The 22,825-nt window shown below is 52.8% G+C and overlaps 2 protein-coding genes and 1 long non-coding RNA gene across 4 annotated transcripts; 1 reads left to right on the top strand and 2 right to left on the bottom strand.

Moving 5' to 3' along the window:
* Positions 1 to 459: 459 nt before the first annotated feature.
* LOC109267934 (uncharacterized) lies at positions 460 to 1,887 on the bottom strand. Its single transcript, XR_002080356.2, has 2 exons — positions 1,425 to 1,887; positions 460 to 711 (listed from the first exon to the last, which is right to left on the bottom strand). It is a non-coding gene; the product is annotated as an uncharacterized LOC109267934 (long non-coding RNA).
* Positions 1,888 to 2,927: 1,040 nt separating this feature from the next.
* Positions 2,928 to 12,639, top strand: LOC109267932 (histone H2A.V). Of its 2 annotated transcripts, XM_019450926.2 has the most exons (5): positions 2,928 to 3,026; positions 7,293 to 7,370; positions 9,650 to 9,763; positions 11,548 to 11,677; positions 12,309 to 12,639. In XM_019450926.2, exons 1-5 carry the CDS (start codon positions 3,024 to 3,026, stop codon positions 12,368 to 12,370), a joined length of 387 nt encoding a protein of 128 aa, XP_019306471.1. In that variant the 5' UTR covers positions 2,928 to 3,023; the 3' UTR covers positions 12,371 to 12,639. The 2 variants fall into 2 exon arrangements, with proteins under 2 accessions (XP_019306471.1, XP_019306473.1); XM_019450928.2 differs by lacking the exon at positions 9,650 to 9,763.
* A 6,544-nt stretch (positions 12,640 to 19,183) lies between these two features.
* On the bottom strand, positions 19,184 to 21,847 carry PPIA (peptidylprolyl isomerase A). The gene is made up of 5 exons (XM_019450923.2): positions 21,715 to 21,847; positions 20,655 to 20,685; positions 20,487 to 20,575; positions 20,099 to 20,271; positions 19,184 to 19,520 (listed from the first exon to the last, which is right to left on the bottom strand). Exons 1-5 carry the CDS (start codon positions 21,781 to 21,783, stop codon positions 19,388 to 19,390), a joined length of 495 nt encoding a protein of 164 aa, XP_019306468.1. The 5' UTR covers positions 21,784 to 21,847; the 3' UTR covers positions 19,184 to 19,387.
* Positions 21,848 to 22,825: the final 978 nt, after the last annotated feature.

The following is a 22,825-nucleotide window of genomic DNA, read 5'->3' as shown; positions in this document are numbered from 1 at the left end:
GCTACAAACTTGCTTTGGATGTACGTGCTTCACTCTGCCAAACCCTCTGGCAGCTCAGGTGTTCTCTTGTGGATGGGACCCAGGATGAAACAAGTCTGTGGGGAACTCACTGCTGTGTTTCTGCACTGCACCTGCCAGTGAGCCTTTGGAGGCTACACTTGGCGGGAGCCAGCTCTTGCTTCCCCTAAAAGCTGTTCTCACCCACCCGCCAAGGGCCAGGGCCTGACATCGAATCGAGGGCGCATTCTAGAGCAGGGCTGTGGGCACGGTCATTCTTACAGTCATTAAGCCCACAGTGGACCTTGCCAAGCACCCGCCAAGGCCACACCCCAGGCCTTCCCAGGAGAATTTGGCTGTCCTTTCCAAGAGTGGCCAAAAGAAGATTTCTTTATAATATTTTGGAGAGTATCTCCATGTTAAAGTGAATTTAAGATTCAACACAGGGGTAAAACTCCTGGAATCTGTGTAGTAATCATGTAATCATGAAGGCTTTCTACTCGAGAGGCTAAAACACGGTCATTTCCCTGACAACATTGGGGAAATGGATGTCTGGTATAGGAGGACCCTGTCCGTGTAAATGTATTGTTGACTCAAAAAATTACAATTTTGCGAAGAAGAGCCATTGTGTGGAGTCAGGTGTCCCAGGAAACAGACTTGGACGTGGGGATTTGCCTTCATGGGGTTCACTGTGGGTGGCTCCTGGTGACATTACTACGAGAAAATGAAGAAAGCAGCATTAAATAGAATGGCGATGTTGAACAGCAATGCAGTTCAAGCGGGTCGGTGTCAATCACACAGCAGACTCTGAAATGGAAAGGCTCTTCAGAGTCCAGTCAGAGTAAGGCAAAAGAGCCGGGCACCATTACCCCACACCCACTGGTGGCTGGTGATTGGCTGCCCCCGAAGCACTGATCCCTGGGCCATGCTGTTCCCTCTGGCCAAGCACAATTCCCTAGAAGACTGCTGAGCAGTGACCAGTCAACACTCAGCTGCTGATGCAAAGGTGCCTCTGTGACTATGTGAGAAGCTTATTCTCAAATTGTAGGGCACACAGATCCCCTGGGGGGCCTGATGGGCCCACGCACAGTTTCCCACTCAGTGGGTGTGGGTTGGGCATCAGACCCTGCACTTGCAACAATTCCAGGTGACCCCAATGCTGCTGTGTAGGGACCACACTTTGAGAACCATATACTGTTACCTGACCAGGTTAAATCCTGCAGGTTGAATAACCCGACATGTGTGGTAGTTTATCACTTGTAGATGCTAATTCCTACGGTTCCCTGGTTAGGCTGGTCTTTGTGAGCCCATGCCACCTGCTCTGCAGCCCTGGTTCACTGGAAACCAGACTTGATTCGCTGACACACGTCCTTTATAAAATTGGTAATAGGCAGGTTTTCTTTTTATAAATGCGGGAAAGTTCCCACCCGATTTTCTTCTGTCTGTGGGCCTCAATCTCCATCTAGTTCTCTCGGCTCTAAACAGGATGCAGAGATGGGGAAGCGGATCACTACTGTTTGTGATGAGCGCCAGTGTCTGTCACCCTAACTGCACTGTCCTCCACTCTGAATCAAGGACTTGAGAGCCGAGGGGCGACGGAATGAACTGGCGGTTAAGGAAAGAAGTGACCCAAGTGACCGTGTATCGGACATGACCCCGTGCTAGGAACAGGACGCTTCCTCCTAGGTTGCTGAGTGAGCGCTCACCCCAACGCTGCGCGGTGGGCACTCTTGCGGGCAGATTTAATGACCACACAGGCGTGGGCATACGCGGTGCCCTGCGCGGACCACGCAGCCAGGGAGCGAGCGCTCGGGGTCAGGCGTCCCCACGGGTCGCACCGCCCGAGCCAGCGCTCGGAGCTGCGCGAGTTTGCGTTCCCCCCGTTCCCCCCGGCGTTGTTGGAAGGCCAGGGTCTGCAGGTGAGCGCTGGGGGTGGGGGTGGGGGAACGGCCCAGATCTCAGTTGAGCTCGGAGAGCAAGGGAGTCACCGAGGGCGCAGGGAGAACAGGGGTCTGCAGGTGAGCGCTGGGGGTGGGCGGGGGGCGCGGGGAGGGCGCCCGGGCGCGGCGGGAACCTGCTCTGGAGCCAGACTCGGGGTTGCAGGGTGCCCTCCTCTCCGCCACCCCCGCCCGCACCGGGACCACCCGGACTTCACGAGGAAGCCCCCACGGGAATCTGTGGGGTCCCGGCCGGCGGTGCGGGCGCTCCCCCTCCCCTCCGCTCGCCCCACGTCCCTGCCCTGCGCGCACGCACGAACCCCTGGCGGGAGCGCCGGGAAGAGGGCGCCTGCGGCTTCGGAGAGGGCGGCGAGGGGACAAAGGCTGATGCCGGACGCGGGAGAAGGAAAAGACAGGAACATCCCTGCGGGGCCCGTCCTGAGAAGGCCGACCGCTCCCCCTAGTCTCGGCGCTCGGACGCCCCTGAGAGCCACAGGCTCGCGAGAAGGCGCGCACGCAGGCGACGCCCACCGCTACTTCCGCCCAGAACGCAACTCAGAGACTACTCCCCGCAGAGAACGCGCGGGAAAGCGGCCACCACCTCCAGTCACCCCACACATTGGCTAACCCCGCTGTCGTTCCCGGCAACCCGCCTCCCCTGCTCGCGGGCAAGGTTCTCATTGGCTGAGTTCTGCCAGCCGTCCGTCCTCATTGGTCCGCCCCTCCATTCATCCGGCCCGAGCCTTGGAGACAGGCGGAGAGCGGCGCGTGGCCCCGCCCCCGCTCGCACGAGGGGCGGTCCTTGTCGGGGCTGGAGGCCCCGCCCCCGTGTGCCGTGTGCAAAAACAAACAGCCGTTAGGGAGGTGGTGCCAGGGGCGGGGCCGGACTAGAAGGGGGTGTGCGATTGGGCGGCCGCCGGGGTTCAAATTAGCAAGGCGAGCGGGGATTGGTCGGGGCGGCGCGAAGCGGGTCCCGGTTATTGTCCGGGCTCCGGCGGCGGCGGCGGCGGTGGTCGGTGCTGCGGGGCGGCGGCTCGGCGGCGGCTCGGCGGCGGCTCGGCGGGAGCGAGGGCGGGAGCGGCCGAGACCATGGTGAGGGCAGCGACCGGCCGGGCGGCGGCGAGTGGCGCTACCTGTTGACGCTGCGCGGTTCCGCCTCGCCCGCCGTGGCGCCGGCGTGGAGCGCGGGGAGAGGGCCCTGCGGCCGGCCTGCGTCCCGGGCGGGTGGGCGCTCCCCGTGTCCCCCGGCGCGGTGCCTCAGACCTGCGTCCCTCCACCAAGCCGCTAAAATTACGGGTTGGCCGCGGGATCTAAAAATAGCGGCGGCGGAGACTTGTCAGCTAGTTGTTGGGATGCTGACGTCGGGGCTCCGGGAGCAGGTGCCCTGCTGGAAGGAGACCCGGTGTCCGGCTGGGAGGGACCCCCGTCCGGCGCTCCCTCGTTCTCCGGGGCGCGGACCCCAAGCCGATGCTCCCTCGGCCCCCGGGACGCGGACCACCGGCCGGGCCCCTTCGTCCCCGAGACGCGGACCCCCGACATGTGTCCCCTCCCTTCCCGGGATGCGGACCCCGGCCGGTGACCCCTCCGCCCCTGGGACGCGGACCCGCGTCAGCTGCGGGAGGTGGACGTGCCCAATCCGGGGCGGAATCGCCCGCTGGCTTCTCGAGTGCGAGCTGACCCGGGCGGAGCGCCGGGCAACTTGGTGGCTGGTGTCCGGAAGGTGACCGCGGCCCCCACACCTGGCAGAGTCGTGACGTCTCTTGTTCTTAAAACCGTGATTTCACGCCTGCCTCCTTAAAAAGCAAATCAGACAGTAAACAGGATGGATTGGACACAGGCTGAAGTTGCCTATGAAGAGTCAATTCGGGCTTTTGCGGTTTGGTGGCTTTGGATTGGTAACTAGTTCTTATTTCCTGATTCGGCCCTGGAGGCACGGTGATTGAGATTTTAGATTCCTGCGCCTGTTGAAAGGTTTTTACATTTTATTCCGGGACAGATAGAGCTGAAACAATTTCTGTACTTGAGGAAGAAGTGGGAATGTGTTGTTATGTAAGCCAAATTCAGAAATCAAAAAATTCTACAAAAATCTTTTTATCGTATATCAGTGTGATCAGAAATTATTAAAACATACAAGGCATCCTGTAGAAACCTAGAGCTTCTCAGTCCCCTCTGTTAAACTTAAATCACTGTCTCCTGCTAAAGTGCTAAATGTGAAAAACATAGGAATTTGTTCTTAAACTTTTTTCCTGCTTCTAATACGTGCCAAGACCTGTATTTTTTTTTTTTTTTTATGTCGTTCCGGGAAATAAACATTAAATCACCTGAGGCGTGCAGTTGGGGGGGACTATGTGCAGTTGATTTTTTTTTAGCTTAAAAATTTTAAGAAAAACATTATAAAGGGGATATGCCATTTCATTGCTTATCCTCTGCTTCGAAAATGTAGACCCTTGAACAGCTGCCCGTCTTGTAAACCATTTTTTTTTTTTTAAAAAGGGAAACCATAATAGACTTAAATGGTAAAATTAAACAGTCCAAAGAAAACAGTAGTTTCTCTCTCAAGTCAGATTCTTGGTATTCCCCCCCCCCCCCGCCAGAGGCAAATAGCTTTTCTAACCTATTGTGTGTTCTTCTGGAAATCTGTGTGCACACATACTCTGCATAGAAGACCCCATGTTTATGTAAGGAAAAGCTCCCTGCACTGGTACATACTTTGCCTTTTCTACTTAAGAGTTTTGTGGGTGTTTATCACACATATCTTTGTCTCATTTGTTGAAATGGCTGCATAATATTTTCCTTTTTTTATGTAAAAGAATTTTTAATGTTTATTTTTTTTATTTTTTATTTTTTTTAACGTTTTATTTTTGAGAGACAGTGTGTGTGTGGAGGAGGGGCAGAGAGAGAGGGAGACACAGAATCCAAAGCAGGCTCCAGGCTCTGAGCTGTCAGCACAGTGTCCAACGCGGGGCTTGAACCCACAAACCCCGAGATCATGACCTGAGCGGAAGTCAGACGCTTAACTGACTAAGCCACCCAGGCGCCCGTTGAGTATTTTTTTTTTTAATGTTTATTTATTTATTTTGAGAGAGAGAGAATCCCAGGCAGGCTCCGTGCTCAGCACAGGTTCATGGGGCTCGAACCCATGAACCATGAGCCAAAATCAAAAGTTGGATGTCCAACCGAACCACCCAGGCATCCAGCAGGTTTGGTTTACTTTTCATTCATTGATTGACCTTACCAACAAAAAATGATTTTATTCAGGAATAAAAGAGAATTGCAATGTGGGAAAAACAAGCTGTGAGCAAAACTGTAGGCAAGTCCTGGAAGGATTACTTTTTTGTTTTTCTTGTTTTAAACCTCAACCAGCCAAGTATTTATCTATCTATCTATCTATCAATCAATATGAGAGAATACTAACACACACACACACACACGCACACACACACACACACACACACACACACACACACACACACACACACACACACGAGAGGTGGTGGGGTGGGGGAAGGGCAGAGAGAATCCCAAGCGGGCTCTGCACGGTCAGTGCAGAGCCCAGCATGAGGCTCAGTCTCACAAACTGAGATCATGACCTGAGCCAAAAATCAAGAGCAGGACGTTTAATTGACTGAGTCACCCAGGTGCTCCTATTTAATTAGTTATTTGAGACAGAGTGAGTACAGTTGAGGGAGGGGGAGAGAGAGAGATAGAGACCCAAGTAAGCTTCATGCTCAGAGCAGAGCCCCCCACTTGGGGCTTGATCCCACGACCCTGGGAGCTGAAATCAAGAGTTGGCCCCTTCCCCCTGCCCATCCCTTGCTTACGTACTCCCTCTCAAAAATAAACATATTTTTAAAAATTAAGAGAAAAAAAAGTTGCTCCCTTAACTGACTGACCCACTCAGGTGCCTGAGGGGTTTTTTTTTTGTTTTTTTTTTTTTACTATCTATTGATAGTAGGATTTGTTTAACCTTTTTAGTATAAGAGGTTCTTTTTTTAAAATATACATACTAAAACTTGCCATTTTAGCCATCTTTAATGTGCAATTACTGATGTTAAGGACATTTCACACTGTTATGCAGCCGTCACTGCCAGTCACCTCCAAAACTTCTTCCCAAAGTGAGTAACTCTCCATTCCAACCCTGTCTCCAGTCTCCTGCAACTACCATTGTACTTTCTCCCCCTCTGATTTTTTTATTTTTATTTTTTAATGTTTGTCTATTCTTGAGAGAGTGAGACAGAGCGTGAGCGGGAAAAGGGCAAAGTGAGAGAGGGACACAGAATTCAAAGCAGGTTCCAGGCTCTGAGTTGTCAGCACAGACAGAGCCCGATGTGGGGCTGCAACTCCCCAGCTGGGAGATCATGACCTGGGCCGAAGTCGCCGCTTAACGACTGAGCCCCCCAGCTGCCCCCCCCCTTCTGATTTTTGACTAGGCACCTCATATAAGAGGAATCCTACAACGTGTCCTTTGGAGACTGGTTTATTTCACTTAGCATCACATCTTCAGTTTATCTGGCATAGGGCGTACCACAATTTCCTTTATATAGCCGAATGCTGTTCCATGGTGTGTGTACACCCCCTTTTGTTGATCATTAGTTCCTCAGTAGGCCCTGGAGCCCTTTCTGTCCTGAGGCTGTTGTGGACTTGCCTGTGTGTTGCTGCATTGAGTCCTCTGCCGGTTTCAGTTCTTTGGGTAGAGACCCCCAAGTGCAGTTGGTGTGCCGGATGTTAATTCTACGTTTAATTTTTGGGTTTCTTCTAAGGTGCTTTTTTCTCTCCCAAAAGAGCTAACTTCTTTTTTTTTTCTTAAGTTTCTGCAGTTTTTTTAATGCTTATTTATTTTTGAGAGAGAGAAAGTGTGGTGGGAGAGGGAAGGAAAGAGGGACAGGATCCCAAGCAGGCTCCACACTGACAGCAGAGAGCCTGCTATGGGGCTCGAACTCACGAACCATGAGATCAGGACCTGAACTGAAGTCAGAAGCTTAACCGACTGAGCTTACCCGGGCTCCCCGATATGTTAACAATTTTAAAAATCACTACGTTATGAAATATTTCCAGCATGAAAGTTATGTTGACTTGATGAAGATTCTTTGGTGTGAAATTCAAGAAAAATAGGCAAACTTATAGAAAACTCAATTTAAATAAGAATTTAAGGTTTGACATCATATTTACATAAGTTAGTAAATAATGATATAACACATGTATATTTGAAATTGAAGAAAGGGATCACTTACAAATGTATATTTTTTAACTACCTGAAGTAAAAGTGGAGAAAATTGTTTCCCAAATGTTTTTGAAATAGCATTTTCGAGTCTTCATCTGGAGGTTTGTTTGTTTTTTTTTCTTTTCTCTTTCACTTAGGCTGGAGGGAAAGCCGGAAAGGACAGCGGGAAGGCCAAGGCTAAGGCAGTGTCTCGCTCGCAGAGAGCTGGGCTCCAGGTAATTGATGCCGTCATAATTCACGACTGGGTTATTTTCTTCATTGTTGTAATTTAAGACCCATAAATGTTTCATTACTTGCAAAATTATACTTGTACCGCTGACCTTTTAATGAGAGTGAGTGGTCAAAAATTAAAATCCCAATGCAACAGTCTTTTAATTTGGATTCTTCCAAATGAGAACAAGTTATGAAGCGGTGTTAAATGAGCTCTTAAAATCTGTTATTTCTAGATTATAATTATGTTCCTGTTTTTGTTATAAATTGACCCCCATGAAAGTAAGTATGCTGTGATTTGTCTTCTGGGGACTGTCCGCGCCATGTGTGTTCACCCTGAGGCAGACACAGAGCTTGGGGGAGGACCGGGCGGTGCACCCGTCCCCTGGATGTCTCCCCTTGAGCTTCCTTCAGTTTGAGCCAGAGTGATACGCTCAAAACACTAAATACTTTCAAACTTCACGCATTTGAGTTGTTGCAACTTTGATCCACAAACTCCAGTGTTTCTGAATGAGCGAGAACCGCACCTACCTAGAGGAGGAGACTTTGAAACAGGACGGTTTGCAGGCCAGACTGTAAGGTTTGGGTTTTCTTCTTGGCGGTGGCGGGGAGCCACTGAACATTGTGGAGCGGGAGAGTGCCTTGAGCCAGGGGCACCGAGGGGAGGGGGAGGGAACTCCCCCTTGAGGGTGACTAGCTGGGCTCTCCCTGAGCATTGCCGGGGGCAGGGGCGTCAGTGACCGACAGTGACCCTTGTCCGCGAGAGGGCAGGTGATGAGGTCAGGTGACGGAGGCTGTGCCGCGCTTTAGGACTGAGGTAGGCGCACCTAAACCCCGTGCAGCAGAAGGAATAGAAGGCACATGTGTCTCCCGAGAGTGGACAGGGAGGCACGGGGGTTCTATAAGGCTTAGAAGCACAGCATCAGAGGAGTTTATGTTGTAGCAAGAATGCGTCAGGAGAGAAGTTGAAGGTGAGTCATTTGAAGTTCCACCGAAACATTCTCAGGAAAATGTCTCCAAGTTGTAGATTTGAGTCCCCTTTCCAAGAGGAATGATGAAAAGAATTACAAAGTTGAGATCACATGTGTAAATTTGGGAGCTCGTGCCGGAGTGAGTCTGGTCACAGAGGACGAGAGGGGAACGGGGGGCCTTGGGCGGACCCCACATGCAGCCTGGGAGTCCCGGGAAGGCTGGGACCGGCCCGAGGGCACAGAGAGGCTCGAGTCCTCGAGGATTGAATCTAAAAATGGCTACTGGATTTGGCAGTTAAAGTGCCACCACCTACCTTTAAGAGCAATGGCAAAAGCCAAGGTTGGGTTAGAATAGAACAGGTGACAGGACTTGGGGTGCCTGGGTGGCTCAATCGGTTGAGCATCTGATTTCAGCTCAGGTCATGATCGCGCAGTTTGCGAGTTTGAGCCCCGCATAAGGCTCTGTGCTGACATCCTGGAGCCTGCTTCAGATTCTGTGTCTCCCTCTCTCTCTGCCCCTCCCCCACTCATGCTCTGTCTCTCTCTCTCTCTCTCAAAAATAAACATTACAAAAAAATTGGAAAAAAAAAAAACAGGTGACAGGACAGTTAGGTGTCCGGGATTTGCTTTTAAGTTTTGCCTTTGGAAAGGAGAGCAGGGGACGGGCTGGAGTGGGGTTGTTTGCTGTGAGGCTCAGAGGACAGGTGCAGGGGGGAAGGCATGGGGGTGGGGGTTGAGCTGTTGTGGTGCTGGCGTGGCAAAGGGTCACAGAAAGTGCGTGAGAAGGGGGCCGTGGGGGCGACATGCCTGAGGACACATTGGAGAAAGTCTGTCCTCGGAGAGTCCCCAGGAGAGTTAGCATAGCTGTCAGCCGCAGGGAGGGAGCCGGGAGCTGGCCACCCCCCCCACCCGGCTGCGAGGCTGCCCCAGAGGGCGGAGGGGTCAGTGGTCAAGGGTCAAGTCTGGCACCAGCACACACCTGGCCCCTCCTTGGGCTGTGCTGTGCCGGCTGCCCGTCTTCACACACCTGGCCCCTCCTTGGGCTGTGCTGTGCCGGCTGCCCGTCTTCAGAAGCTAGTTCCTCAGACCACCCCCCCCCCACCCCCCCCCCCGCCAGTCTCTCCTCAGGAGGGCAGAGGTGGGACCTCTAGGCCCTTACTGCGACACACAGGTGCTAGCAACTGTTCCTTGTTAAGTGGGTCTGACTTCTCTGATCCGTGCAAGCGAGTTCACGGTCTGCTCCGCCTTTGGTCTCGCTCGGTAGCGGGCTGGTAAGGCCGTGGTGCCTCCCACCTGGATGCTCTGTCTTTCAGTTTCCCGTGGGCCGCATCCACAGACACTTGAAGACCCGCACCACGAGCCACGGGAGGGTCGGCGCCACAGCCGCGGTGTACAGCGCCGCGATCCTGGAGTACCTCACGGCCGAGGTCAGTCGTGTGCGGTCCCGGCAGGTGCACCGGGTGCGGAGTGGTAGAGCCCACGGGGGAGGGGGGCGCCTCCTCGGCACCCAGCCCGGTGGCACCCAGCCCCGTGTGGGAAGGACCTTGATGCACTCATGCTGAGTTAAGGCAGGGTCCGTAGCCCCACGTCTGCAGGAGGTGACGTGTGTCCGGTGCCTGCGGTACTCCGCTACTAAGGAAGCGAACCCTCAGCGGGAAGTTTGTGAACTGAAATCATGATCTCTTCGTGAAGATGGGGGGGGGAGGGGGCAGAGTTTGCCAGGGTGATGTACATTACACATCCATTCTGATGGTGGAATCTGGTGGAAGAGCAGACGAACCCTCTTCTCTGCGTGGTTGCCTGCGTAGACTGCTGGGTCTTGGCCAGTGTGACATTGCAGGAAGATGGGCTGATTGGGTGAAATTCTTAACACCTGGGTGATGGACCAGCCCCTTGTAAGGAGAACCCCCTGAAGGCTGCGACCACCCCCCATCCCTGCACTGTCCGCCCCAGTCAGGGCAGGATGAGTAGCAAGCAGGTCAGGTGGTTAGAAACAGAGGGAAGTTCTTCCCCGCGATCGTGTGGTGGGGACCCGGACTGAAAGGTGGGAGTTTGGGGTGTGTGTGAACTGTTAATGCCGTCATCTCATTAACTTCATCTGGTCCCTGCACTCCAGGCGGTTTCTACGGTGTTAGGTCCTGAGACAGGGACACGGGGCCTCCCCCCACCCCACCTTCTCCTTCAGCCTTACACCAGTTTGTGTTTGGTGAGCGGCAGACTTTTCAGGAAGGTACACGTTTCATTCATCACGTGGAGGCATATTCTTCTGACTCAGAATGTTCCAGGTCTCATCCAGACTCCCATTTTCTTTATTCCCGGGAACTTTAAGTACAAGTTTTTAGGTTAAGATTAGACCATGAGCATTTATGTAAGCAGTTAACATATTTTCAGGTATTTGTGTTTGGGGTGTTAGTCATAGTAGGATGCAAAGAAAATACTGAAATCTGAAGTCAGTAGCTTCACACTAGGGTCACTTGGAGCTTCCAAAAGATACTGGTGCCCAGATGGGTCAGAGTCTTGGGAGGAAGAAGCAGGGGTCCCCGCTGCTTCTGACATACACGGGGACTTCCCACTGCTCTGTTTAAGCGAGGCTCTGGAGTTTTTTTTTGTAGGACTTCCATCAAAGGTTTTATAATGCCAGTATAGTCTGTAGAGGCAAACAAAACAAATTAGAAATGCAGTTTTTATGGCCAGCTGGGACTTTGGAATTGTTTTAGTTGAAAATTCCCATTCTAGAATAAAGGGCTTCTAGTATATTGCCTCTAGATTAGAGGACCCAGTGATGTTAAAAACTCTGAGTAAGAAATTATTTTTTAAACTTTTCTACAAGTACTAAGAAATAAGTTCCGTCCATTAAGGGCTGGACAAAAATAGACTATGGGGCCATACTGAAATCACAATTTTCCTTGATGTTCGCATTCGGAATCTTGGCTAGGGAAATAGTGTTATCCCTTGCCCTTCTTTCTGGAGAAGTGGGTTCTTGCTCAGGGGTCTAGCTCTCCTGCAGAAAATGAATATAAGAGACCCTAGCGAAGTAACAAGATTCCTATGAAAGCATCAGAAATGTGAAAAAGAAACCCACATTACCGGCTCATATGCATTGTGTGTCTTCTGTGCAGATACCGTACAGGTCTGTGTAGCTATAACTGCAGGTCTGCGCTGAGCCTCACGCACTTGAGCCTCTGATGCATCGTCTCACGGTGCTTTGCAGGTGCTGGAGCTGGCGGGTAACGCCTCCAAGGACCTCAAGGTAAAACGGATCACCCCGCGCCACCTGCAGCTCGCAATCCGCGGCGATGAAGAGTTGGACTCCCTCATCAAGGCAACCATCGCCGGGGGTGGTACGTAGGATCCCCACTCCCGCCCACGTGGCCGTTGGCCGTTCTGACATCATTCAGTCAGTGACCCTAGAACTCCTACAGACCTCGACTCCAGGATTCCAGGACTCCAGGAGTATTGAGTCTGTTACATTACAGTAAAGGCTCCTTTATATTCTGATCCCAATAAATGCTATGGCCAGATATAGCACTGCTTTAGTTTGGCACATTCCTTGTCTAAATCTCATAAATGATCCTTAAAACCTGGGGTTTTAAATATTTCCCATACCCTTGTAGCGGTGTCTTAAAGATGATCCTGAGAACCTGCTCTGTGTGATGCCCTTGAAAGTCAGGGCTGAGGTGATTGAGTGAGTCAGGGTCAGTGAAGGTGAGATGAACACCTGAATCCCTTCCAGGTCACCTTCGGAGAAGCTCTTGAAAGCTATGCTTCCTCTTCCCCAAAGTCCATAAAAGCGGTGTTTTATGTAGTTTTAGGGGGGTTCCCAGACCTCAAGAGAGGGAGGCCTTGGCGTGGGGTGGGTGTGTGAAGAGGGCCATCGGCAGACTTCATATCTGGGGAGTTGCTCTCCGGGGAGGCCCCGAGGTGGAGAGAGCGCCCGTGGAGAGTCGTTCATATGTTTCCGTTCTCTTCCAGGTGTGATCCCGCACATCCACAAGTCTCTGATCGGAAAGAAGGGACAGCAGAAAACCGCGTAGAGCATTGTTTTAACCAGCCCCTTCCTCCCGTCATTGTACTGTAACCGGGACAGAAGAAATAATGGGGACATGGGGGGTTTTTAAAAAGAGGCAGATGGAAAAGCTTAGACAATTACTGTAGACACGATAAGAGACATTTGTACGTTCTTAGGCTCAAAGTTTGATAAAGTACCTTTCCACGCGGCCGCGCTTGTGTGGTGATTGGCTAGGTTTCTCCCGTTGTGTTTTATACAAAAACGGAATTGATAAACCATTTTTTACAAAAAGAATTGGTCTCAAAACTGTTCTGTTCGTGACGTGTTGGAAATATTTTGCTCATACTTTGAAATTTTTTAGATTTCAAATCGGTTATTCTATATTCAGGATAATCTGAGAACAAATTGGGAATCTAGATTTACCAGGATTGATACCATATCACCGTGTGCTACCATATCAGTAGGTGCCATCCACTTGCGGTACAAACCGTCGTGTTACACACCCCAAAAGAAGGAAAAACGGCCAAGTAAACCATGGGGCGCCATCAGCTGTGGGACGCTCCCCAATCCAGAGATGCCGGAATAGGAAAACGCATGCGTTTAGGATTGATGACCTAGGGTAGTGGACTCGTCCACTGAGCACTTAACCATGGCAGGACCTGAACTGAGTGCCTTAGTGATCCAGACTTTTACTCCCCCCCCCCCGCTTTTAAAGATGCAGAAACTGAGGTGCCCAGAAGTTACTTGCTGGAAGACATTTATCTAATAGGTAGGACTCGCAGGTCTGGGAGACAGGCCTCGATTCAGCAGACTCCGGATCCCACACTCTTACCTGGATCAAAGTTCAGTCTATCAGTTTTCTGCTTTTACTTAAACCTCCAGCTTTTAGTGGTCTTCTGTTGACATAGTAACATCCAGCAGTTGGTGCCATATTTAAAAAAATATTTTACTTTGTCAGCTTTTAAGTAACTTGTAAGGTTTAATGTACCAACTAATAGTCCATCACAAACTCTTTTTCTGCTTGGAAGTCTTCATTAAAAAAAGATCTTTCAATGTTTTATAATCTAGCTCTATCAAAACAAAGCTCTCATTTAAAAAAAACTTATTTTATTATGGAAATTTTCAAAAATACAGAATAAAGAGAAGAGTATAATGAACCCCCGTGTACTTACCCTCCACCTTCCAACAACCCTCCTGCGGTCAGCATTGTTCCACCTGTTGGCTCCCTGGTGGGTTGGTTTGAATCCTGTTTCAGGCGTAACTTCCTGCCTTATATCTATACTTAAGTGTGAGTCTCTAAAGATGGGGCATAATCACAATCTTAAAACAGCATTTAATGTTTTATTTTTTAAGATTTTTTTTTTAAATTTTATTTGGCGGGGGAGGGACACAGAAAGAGGGAGACAGAACCCAAGCAGGTTACAAGCTGTCCGTGAAGAGCCTGATGTGGGGCGCAAACTTACAAACTGTGAGATCACGACCTGAGCTGAAGTCAGACACTTAACCAACTGAGCCACCCAGGTGCCCTGACAGCATTTTATAGTATCTGATCTATTTGGTGTTCACGCTTTCCTATCAATTTGTTTATGGTTGGTTTGAATCAAGATCCAGATGTGTTCTGGATCTTTTTTTATTTTTGAGAGAGGGAGACAGGATCTGAAACAGGCTCCGAGCTGTCAGCAGCACAGAGCCAACACGGGGCTCGAACTCACAAACTGTGAGATCGTGACCTGAGCCAAAGTTGGACACTGAACCAAGTGAGCCACCCGGGTGCCTTTTTTTCCTTTAAGTTTGTTTAATCTCTGCAGTCAGCATGGGGCTCGAACTCACAACCCCAAGAACGAGTTGCATGCTCTACCGACTGAGCCGGCCTGGTGCCCTAGCTTGTCCTATATCCTAGATTTTGTTGATCCCTCTTGTTTCTTTTCTTTTTTTTTTTTTTAATTTTTTTAAATGTTTATATTCATTTTTGAGACAGAGCATGAGCGGGGGAGGGCAGAGAGAGAGGGAGACACAGAATCCGAAGCAGGCTCCAGGCTCCGAGCTGTCAGTGCAGAGCCCGATGAGGGGCTCGAACCCACAAACTGCGAGATCATGACCTGAGCCGAAGTTGGACGCTCAACCGAGTCCTGTAGGCACCTCCCCCACCTTGTTTCTCTTTAATCCATAGGTTTCTTTTCCCTTTTCCTTACAATTTTTAAAGAAACGGGGTTGTTTGTGGAATTTTCTCAGTTTTACTGAATGCATCCTGCTGGTATTTGAGATGTCTTTCTGTCCCCTAAATTTCCCGTAAGCCAAAAAGATCTTGAGGGGTTGGCTTTTGTTGCGTTTTGCTTTTTCACAAAAATAATTCCCAGGTGACACTGTACTCCCTGCGGTACCTCGTCGGGGGGCACCTGGCGCCTGCCATGTGAAAACTGCCGGTTGGGCTGTGCCAGCCGCTCTCCTGGAAGGGGCCTGTCCCAGCATTCCACGGGGGGCGCCGGTGGGGGACACGCTTGCCATCCTTATGCATCCAGAATTCCTGCCGAACTTCTCTTTGATTTACAAGGCAGGAATAAGAAAGAACATTTCAATTTTGGATTCAGTTAGCACGTATTTTGAGGTTTCTGTGTTGAGTGGGCCCGCGATTATCCTGTGAAATTTTAGTAGTTTCCGGAAGCCAAAGTAACAATAGCAAAGAAGGCAAAATAGAGAAGAGTGACTTTTACTAGAGTTTTCTAGGTAATTGCTTCAGATACCGGCCTCCCTTTGGCAGTTGCTTGTGGTGTTCCTAGAATTGTTTTCAGTTTTTTAAAGAGGAATTTTTTTAAGATTATTTTGAGAGAGAGTGAGTAGGGAAGGGACAGAGAGAGGGAGAATTCTAAGCAGGCTCCACGCTGTCAGCACAGAGCCCAACGTGGGCTCAAACTCACAAGCCCGAAGATCATGACCTGAGCTGGCCACCCAGGTGCCCCTTGTTTTGTTTTCTAATGGAGAGGAAGTCAAACAGCTGGGCCCTGCCCTCCACCCCCACGGGTGGTCCTTGTTGCCCTGCATGTACCTGTCCCCCACCCCGCTCACGGGCCTGGGCCTGTGTTGAAGTCCGTCCCCTCCCAGACTTCGTGTTCCCTCTGTGGTGCCTTAACAGGTGCCTCCAACAGAAAACTTTTTTTTTTTTTTGAGAGAGAGTGTGTGTGTGTGTGTGTGTGTGTGTGTGTGTGTGTGCGCACGCGCCCTTGGGAGCAGGGGAGGGGCAGAGGAGACAGAATCTGAAGCAGGCTCCAGGTGCTGAGCTGACATGACAGAGCCTGCTTAGGAGTCTCTCTCTCTTTCTCTTGCCTCTCTCCTGCTCACACTTTTTGTCTCTCCAAATAAATAAATTAAAAAAAATATTTTACCATATTTATCACATAATTATTTTATCACACCATATTTTATCACATAAGTATTCATCAATGGCCCTTATTTGCCTGATGTTTTATGCTCTTTATTTATTGAGAGAGAGAGAGAGAACGTGAGTGGGGGAGATGTGGGGGGGCATGAAGCAGGGTCTGAGCTGTCGATGTAGAGCCTGACACAGGGCTCGATCTCATAAACCCTGGGATCATGACCTGAGCCAAAATCAAGAGTTGGATGCTCAACCGACTGTACTACCCAGGCACCCAGGAATCATTATTTTAGATGCAAATAGTGGTATTTTGGTTATGTTAAAAATGCAAATTCGTATCTTTTAGAGACAAACTATTTACTAGAATATTTGTGCCTATGATATGTCCGGAATTTGCTTCGAAACAATCCAGTCGGAGAACAGGGAGGAGGAGGGGAGGACACGAAACAAGGTTGAGTCTGAGGTAGCAAAAATATACATGCAGACACAGGTGTCCTCAAGTGCCTGCATGTGACATGCGCCAAGTCAAATAGTTAATAGTTAAACGAGTACAAGCTGGGAGCTCACAGGTGAACTGTACGGTTGTGAAAACGAAGACTGTTCCCCCCGAGTTAGGTGGCCAATTGCATGGACGCATCGACCTCTGCTGTCCCCAGACCCTCTTATAACTGCAGCTCACAAGGAAGGGCTCACAGACCCCTGGGACTAGGTCCAAGCAACACAGGGCAGCTCAGAGGGGCTCCTGCTGGTCAGATGGGGGGTGGTTTGAGTGTCAAAAATTGTGTTGTTTGTAACAGGTTCAGGAAAAATTCGTGAGCCCTTAGTAACTGGAAGAGGGAGAGATTTGAAATTGTTTTTACAACTACAGAATAATCATTGATCGAGGCAAAGATCGTTCACAGGTGCGAAGGCAGAGCCATCAGGTGAAAGGTCTGGGAACGGGGTTCAGACCGAGGCAAAGTATGGCCCACAGATTGCCTCCTCGCTGGGAAGAGGACACAGTGCCTCCCAGGGGGCTGTCTGGTGAGTCGGCCTGATGTCGCGTGCACCCCCCCGGTGGCAGGATCGTGTACACAGTCACCCACAAAGTCTTCCTGCTACAAATGTGGAGCTTGCGTCTAAATTGAGATTCTCGGCCTAGCTTCCAGTTTACAGAGAATCCAGGAGCTAAATAAGCAGGGGACAGGAACTGGTGGCAGTGGGCAGCTCCAGAATCAAGCACGTTCCTTGAGGTTAACGTCCTGGACCACTTGAGGAGCCAATGACATAGAAAAAAGTGGAGGCCAAAGATCTTACATATTTTTAGTATTTATTTTTGAGAGAGCACAAGCAGGGGAGGGGCAGAGAGAGGGGGACAGAGGATCCAAAGCAGGCTCTGTGCTGACAGCAGTGAGCCCAATGCCGGGCTTGAACCCATGAACCACAAGATCATGACCTGAGGCGAAGTCAAACGTTCAACCTACTGACCCGCCCAGGTGTCCCTAAAGAGTTTAAAAAAAAAAAAGGGAGGGGGCCTGGGTGGCTCAGTCGGTTGGGCAGCCGACTTCGGCTCAGGTCATGATCTCGTGGTCCGTGAGTTCGAGCCCTGCGTCGGGCTCTGTGCTGACAGCTCAGAGCCTGGAGCCTGTTTCAGATTTTGTGTCTCCCTCTCTCTGACCCTCCCCCGTTCATGCTCTGTCTCAAAAATAAATAAACGTTAAAAAAATTTAAAAAAGTACATTTATGGTGTATAATTATAATCTCCATACAATTATTTTTTTAATGTTTACTTATTGAAAAAGAGTGGGTGCATGCATGCTCCTGAGAGCAGGGGAGGGGCAGAGAGAGACAGAGACAGAGACAGAATGCCAAGCAGGCTCCATGCTGCCAGCACAGAGCTCCACATGGGCCTCGACCTCAGGAACAGTGAGATCACGACCTGAGCCAAGATCAAGAATTGGATGCTTATCTGAGCCACCCAGGTGCCCCTCCGTAGTTATGTTAATAATAGAAGTGACAGTGCGAAGGTCGCCTGATGGCTCTCTCCGGCTCTCTCCCGCCTGGCAACAGCCTGAAACAGGCGGAAACCGATGCACAGAGCAGGGGAAGCGCGGCCTTTGCACTTGCAAGTTCTTGGCTTGGGCCTTTCTTTCCCTCACTTGGTAAATTCTCCAGGAAAGCCACTCGGGACCGATGAGGTCTCATTACACACGCTAACACCATGTTACCAACTTGGCAGCTGGCCTGCCTGCCCCTTGGAAAGCTAAGTCGGGCACCGCTCTACTTTGGTTACCTTTTTTTCCAGTACCCAGTGCGGCGCATCGGTGTCAGACACTCGGCGGCAGAATACACACAATCAGTGACTAGGCAGGTGTGATCACGTGCTCGAGGACAACTCTAAGTGAGGTTGGGTTGATGAAAGCCTATCACCACCTGGACACAAGCCATCCATGGACATTAAAGGTCACTGCAGTCACCCAGGGGGCAGGGGAAACGGGACAAACCCAGAGGCACAAGCATTTGGTGAAGGAAGCAGCCAGCAGCCCGACAAATTACATTCTCACACCATCAGGACAGAAATGGCTCTGGGTCAAGAGCCCTGGTGGGGAGGGGCCCTGCAGGGAGAGGAGGGTGTCCGGGCTCTAGACAGACAGGCGCCCCTCAGCCTGTGCAACTAGCTCTGGTCACCAGTTTGCAGCCCAGTTAAGGGAAAGGGCCTCTCTTTTGCCAAATCTTACAGCTTGTGACCATTAGATCTTCGTGACTGTGGGACCTTGAGGGGGCCAGGAGGGGATCACTGGTCTGGGAGAGCAAGGACCGTGGGTCACAGCACCAGGCACCCCATAGGCCAGGGTCTACCAGACTTTGTCAATTCCAGGATTGGACTTTACTGCACACCTTTTGCCCCGATTCTATACCCCCAGACTAAACCGGATCCGAAGACCCTTCCCCAGAGCCTGAGGCCCAACACTCAGTTTTCCCTGCTGATAAACAGCACAACTAGCGTCTCCTAACACCCTTTTCAAACTTCATCAAAACCAAGAAATAATGGGGTCTTAGAAGAGCAAGAGGCGCACTCATTCTCCAGTGTTAGAGGGATTCTCCACTTACTGTGGTGCCAGTCCACGTGCCAAGTGCAAATTTGTCCCTGCTCCCCTTAAAGGAGCACCTGCCCCACCTGCCCGTGGTCACCACCTCCCTCCCAAAACCCTGGCTCTTTCCTTCCTTGCCCCCACCCACATCTTCAACACAAGTGCAAATTTGTCCCTGCTCCCCTTAAAGGAGCACCTGCCCCACCTGCCCGTGGTCACCACCTCCCTCCCAAAACCCTGGCTCTTTCCTTCCTTGCCCCCACCCACATCTTCAACACCCCCCACCCCAGGACCTTTGGGCCAGGGAAGCAGAAATGGCAGCTGTGGAATCCAGCAAACTGCAGTGTTGCCAAAAATGCAAGCTGCAGGACCCCCGCGCCACACAAGGACAGACAAGTGTTGTTTAGCTTTTATTTCATGATCATAAACTTCACTCTGCAATCCAGCTAAACTTGGAGGGGAGTAAGGAGGACACAGGACCCGTGGAACTGCGGCAGGAACACAGGGACTCTAGATTTCGAGCAGATGGGGGCGGAAGGGCGCTCTCCCGAGCTACAGAAGGAATGGTCTGGTAGTTAAGATAAAACATGAGTCAAATTTATTAGATTTGTCCACAGTCAGCAATGGTGATTTTCTTGCTGGTCTTGCCATTCCGGGACCCAAAGCGCTCCATGGCTTGCACAATGTTCATGCCCTCCTTCACCTTGCCAAACACCACGTGCTTGCCATCCAACCTAGAAACGAGATGGAGCGTCAGCACTGGTGCCCAGGGGCCACTGAGCCTGCGCTGCACCCCGAGAACAGAGACCCACAGAGCAGTACTGCACCCCCAGAAGAACAGCTGGAGGCCGGGTTGCACCGTCGTCAGTACCAGTTAACGCGGATCAACACTGAACACCTCATCCTTCTAACAGAAATGGCAACACCATAGGTCACCAGGAGTCAGAAGATTCTCCAACTCCTGTCAAAACTCCCGAATTTAGAATGGACCCCTAAAAAAGGGCCAACACCCACAGGCCAAGGAGATCTAAGTACTACTCTTTTGTAGTTTGCTGACTTGCTCTTTAAGTCTATTGTTGTTAATTACCTCCACCCCCAACCTGGACACAAAGGGGTGCATGCTCTGCAGACAGAGCCGGTGGGCACCCCACAAGTACTGGTCTTAACTACTCAGCTCAGCGCCCCGTTGCGCTATGCTCGGTATCTTGCTTTCTCCACGGACCCCCATTTCGGCTTTCTCACATACTCCTACGCTAGAAACAAGGCCAGGCTGAAGCGGGCAGCGCTCCTTGCTGCAGGGATCTGCCCTTACCACTCGGTCTTGGCGGTGCAGATGAAAAACTGGGAACCGTTCGTGTTGGGTCCGGCGTTCGCCATGGACAGGATGCCAGGACCTGTGTGCTTCAGGATGAAATTCTCGTCGTCAAACTTCTCCCCGTAGATGGACTTGCCTCCAGTGCCATTATGGCGTGTGAAGTCACCACCCTGTGGAGTGAGCAAAACCTGTCACTTCTGGCAACAGCGTCAGAAAACAAGCCAAGTCTGCAGAGACCTAGCTTCAAACTCAAGTTTAAATGGACTAGAAGGTGAAGCCGGACCAGACTGGCAGAAAACAGCTCCCATGCACTCATGCTGCGTTCTCCTAGCTGTAGCTCAAGCTCAAGGACCACCACCCAAACCAGAGTCCATGAATTTCATACCTGGCACATAAATCCTGGGATAATCCTGTGAAAGCAGGAACCTTTGTAACCAAATCCTTTCTCCCCAGTGCTGAGAGCACGAAAATTCTCTATTAAGAGACAAAAACATTGGTCACACACACAACTAAAATCCAAACAGGTAACAGTGAATTAGACAAGAGAACTAACCTGCTGTCTTGGGAACTTTGTCTGCAAACAGCTGTAAGACAAGAGGAGCGTTACTTCACCACGTCTGCCCCCCACTGCGGCTCACGGAGTCTGGGGGGGGGGGGAGGTCCCGGGCACGAGCCCACTTTCTCACCCTAAAAGAATGCTTCTGCAAGAACCACCGGCCCCAAACCAGAGCCGCTACCTGAAGCCTCGGGGCCCTGTGGGGTCGCGCAGAGTAACAGAGACCGCCCCCCCCCAATCCAGCACCAGCCAGGACTCCACCCACGGCCGTGCAGCCCGTGGGGCGTCTCCCACGTGCCCCCGTCCCCCACCCGAGCACGACCGCGGGAAACCGGCGAGGCTCCCGCAGAACCCCTCACGCGCCTGAGGGGCGCGTCCTGGCCACACACGAGGGGACGAAGCCCGTCCGCGAGGACAGCTGCTTAGGCCTCCACGAACCGTTCCGAACACGTGCGACCGAACCCTCCCTCCGGCTGCGGAGCAGGCGCCGCCATCTCAGGGCCGGGTGTTCGGGCCCCGCGCGGGCGTACAGCCCACTCAACACAGTAATCCGCGGGCGTCCGTCTCAGCCCGCACCCTTTCCGCGCGTGAACGCCACCCCCTCCCGGCCGCCCCGCCCCCGCCCTTCTCGCGGGGCCGCCCGAGCCCCCGGAGGCGAGCGGGGACGCGCACCCCGAGGGCCGCGGGCTCCCGGGAGGCGGCCGAAGGAAGGGGACCGTTAGGCGCGGGCGGGGCCGGCGTCGTCTGCGCGGGGCGGGGGCGCCGCTGGCTTCCGCCGGGCGGGGCCGGGCCCGCTTCCGCAGTGCGCCCGCCGCCGCCCCCCGCCGCCCGCACACCCCCGCGGCCGCGCCTGCGGGCATCGCCCTCACCCAGCCCCCACCGCGACCCCCGCGCGGCCTAAACACGTGCGCGCCGCCCCGCCTTTGTCCGCCGCCGCCCCCGGCCTCCCAAAATGGCCCCTCGTCAGGAAATGGCGCCACCCGCCGCCCGCGCCCCCCGCCCGCCGCCGCCCCGGAGCCGCCCGCGCCCGCCCGGCACACCCCGCCCGCCCACCGACCTCGAAGGAGACGCGGCCCAAGGGCTCGCCGTCCACGGCGATGTCAAAGAACACGGTGGGGTTGACCATGGCTAAGAGGCGCGGGCGATTCCGGGGCGGCGGCGTCTGCAAGGCGGCACGAGATCCGCCGCGGCCTCTTTTATAGCCGCCCGGGCCCCGCCCACGGCCGGTCGCGCGCCCGGACCCTGGCCAATCGCTACCGCTGGCCGGTCGGAGTGATGGTGTTGCTGGCCTATGAGCTGAGACGGCGCCGGCGGGGCGGGCCGGCGGCGCGCGTGCGCGTTGGCGGCGCAGGCAGGTTCCCGCCCGCGGGCTCCGTCGCGGTACTGCGGCGTGGGTACTGGGACGGGGGCCGGGCGCGGGGACGGAGGCCCGGGGGACCGGCGGAGCCCGAGGGCGCGCGGGGAGAGGGGTCTGCGGCGCGGGCGGACCCACGCAGCCCGGCGATCAGGGCGTGTCCCCATTGCGCAGAGGGGGCAACTGAGGCGAACGCAGGCCTCAAGGTCGCGCCGCCCCGCCAAGGTCGCCCGGTCCCGGGTGACCCCGCTACCCCGCGTATGTCTGGGGGCTCGCGGGGGGGGGCTGGGACATCGCCTCTTCCGCGCACGGGAGGTGCCGTCGTCCCCGTCTGAGAAGTTACGAAATGCTTCCAAAATGCCCTACTTTCCATAAATATCTTGCTCAGTCCGTCTGAATTTTCTCCAACAGGAAAACGTTGACTCGAGAGCCTGGCAGACTCGTACCTGCAAAGGCGCTGTGTGCTCTTCCGCCCTCCTTCTCCGTCCTTCTGCGCCTCTGCGCTCCCGCACGTGGGGGCAGGACTGGGCCGCGACCCCGGGCGCCCGGGAGCGCGCCCTGGTCAGCCCCCACGCTCGCACGCCAGCGGTGACCCGGTTCTCTGTGCGTGCGGAGCCCGGAGGAGGGACTTGACAGGTTCTCGTCCGCCCCTGAGTTGCAGTATCCAGAGCATCATCTGGTTTCCAACTCGCTTTCTTCTCCGCACTACCGGGGAAGCCTTGGGATGCGCCGGGTGTCGGGCATCCTGCATCCCAAGGGTCGCTAGCTGCCACCAGAGCGCACCTGGGCTGGGACTTCGTGCCCCCACTGACAC

Source organism: Panthera pardus, unplaced genomic scaffold (genome assembly GCF_024362965.1).
Source record: "Panthera pardus isolate Hobbes unplaced genomic scaffold, ASM2436296v1 HiC_scaffold_8, whole genome shotgun sequence".
NCBI lineage: Eukaryota > Metazoa > Chordata > Mammalia > Carnivora > Felidae > Panthera > Panthera pardus.
This window is presented reverse-complemented; position numbering and strand designations above follow the sequence as displayed.

Bases quoted from the DNA above. Each gene is read 5' to 3' on its own strand.
- LOC109267932 (XM_019450926.2), top strand. The intron at 9,764-11,547 runs GTCAGTCGTGTG...GGTGCTTTGCAG, and splicing joins TGGAGTACCTCACGGCCGAG to GTGCTGGAGCTGGCGGGTAA. The intron at 11,678-12,308 runs GTACGTAGGATC...GTTCTCTTCCAG, and splicing joins GGCAACCATCGCCGGGGGTG to GTGTGATCCCGCACATCCAC.
- PPIA (XM_019450923.2), bottom strand. From the start codon at position 21,783: ATGGTCAACCCCACCGTGTTCTTTGACATCGCCGTGGACGGCGAGCCC. The intron at 20,272-20,486 runs GTATGAAATTCA...CTCACTCCACAG, and splicing joins TCCCAGGATTTATGTGCCAG to GGTGGTGACTTCACACGCCA. The intron at 19,521-20,098 runs GTAAGGGCAGAT...TCTCGTTTCTAG, and splicing joins TGCACCGCCAAGACCGAGTG to GTTGGATGGCAAGCACGTGG.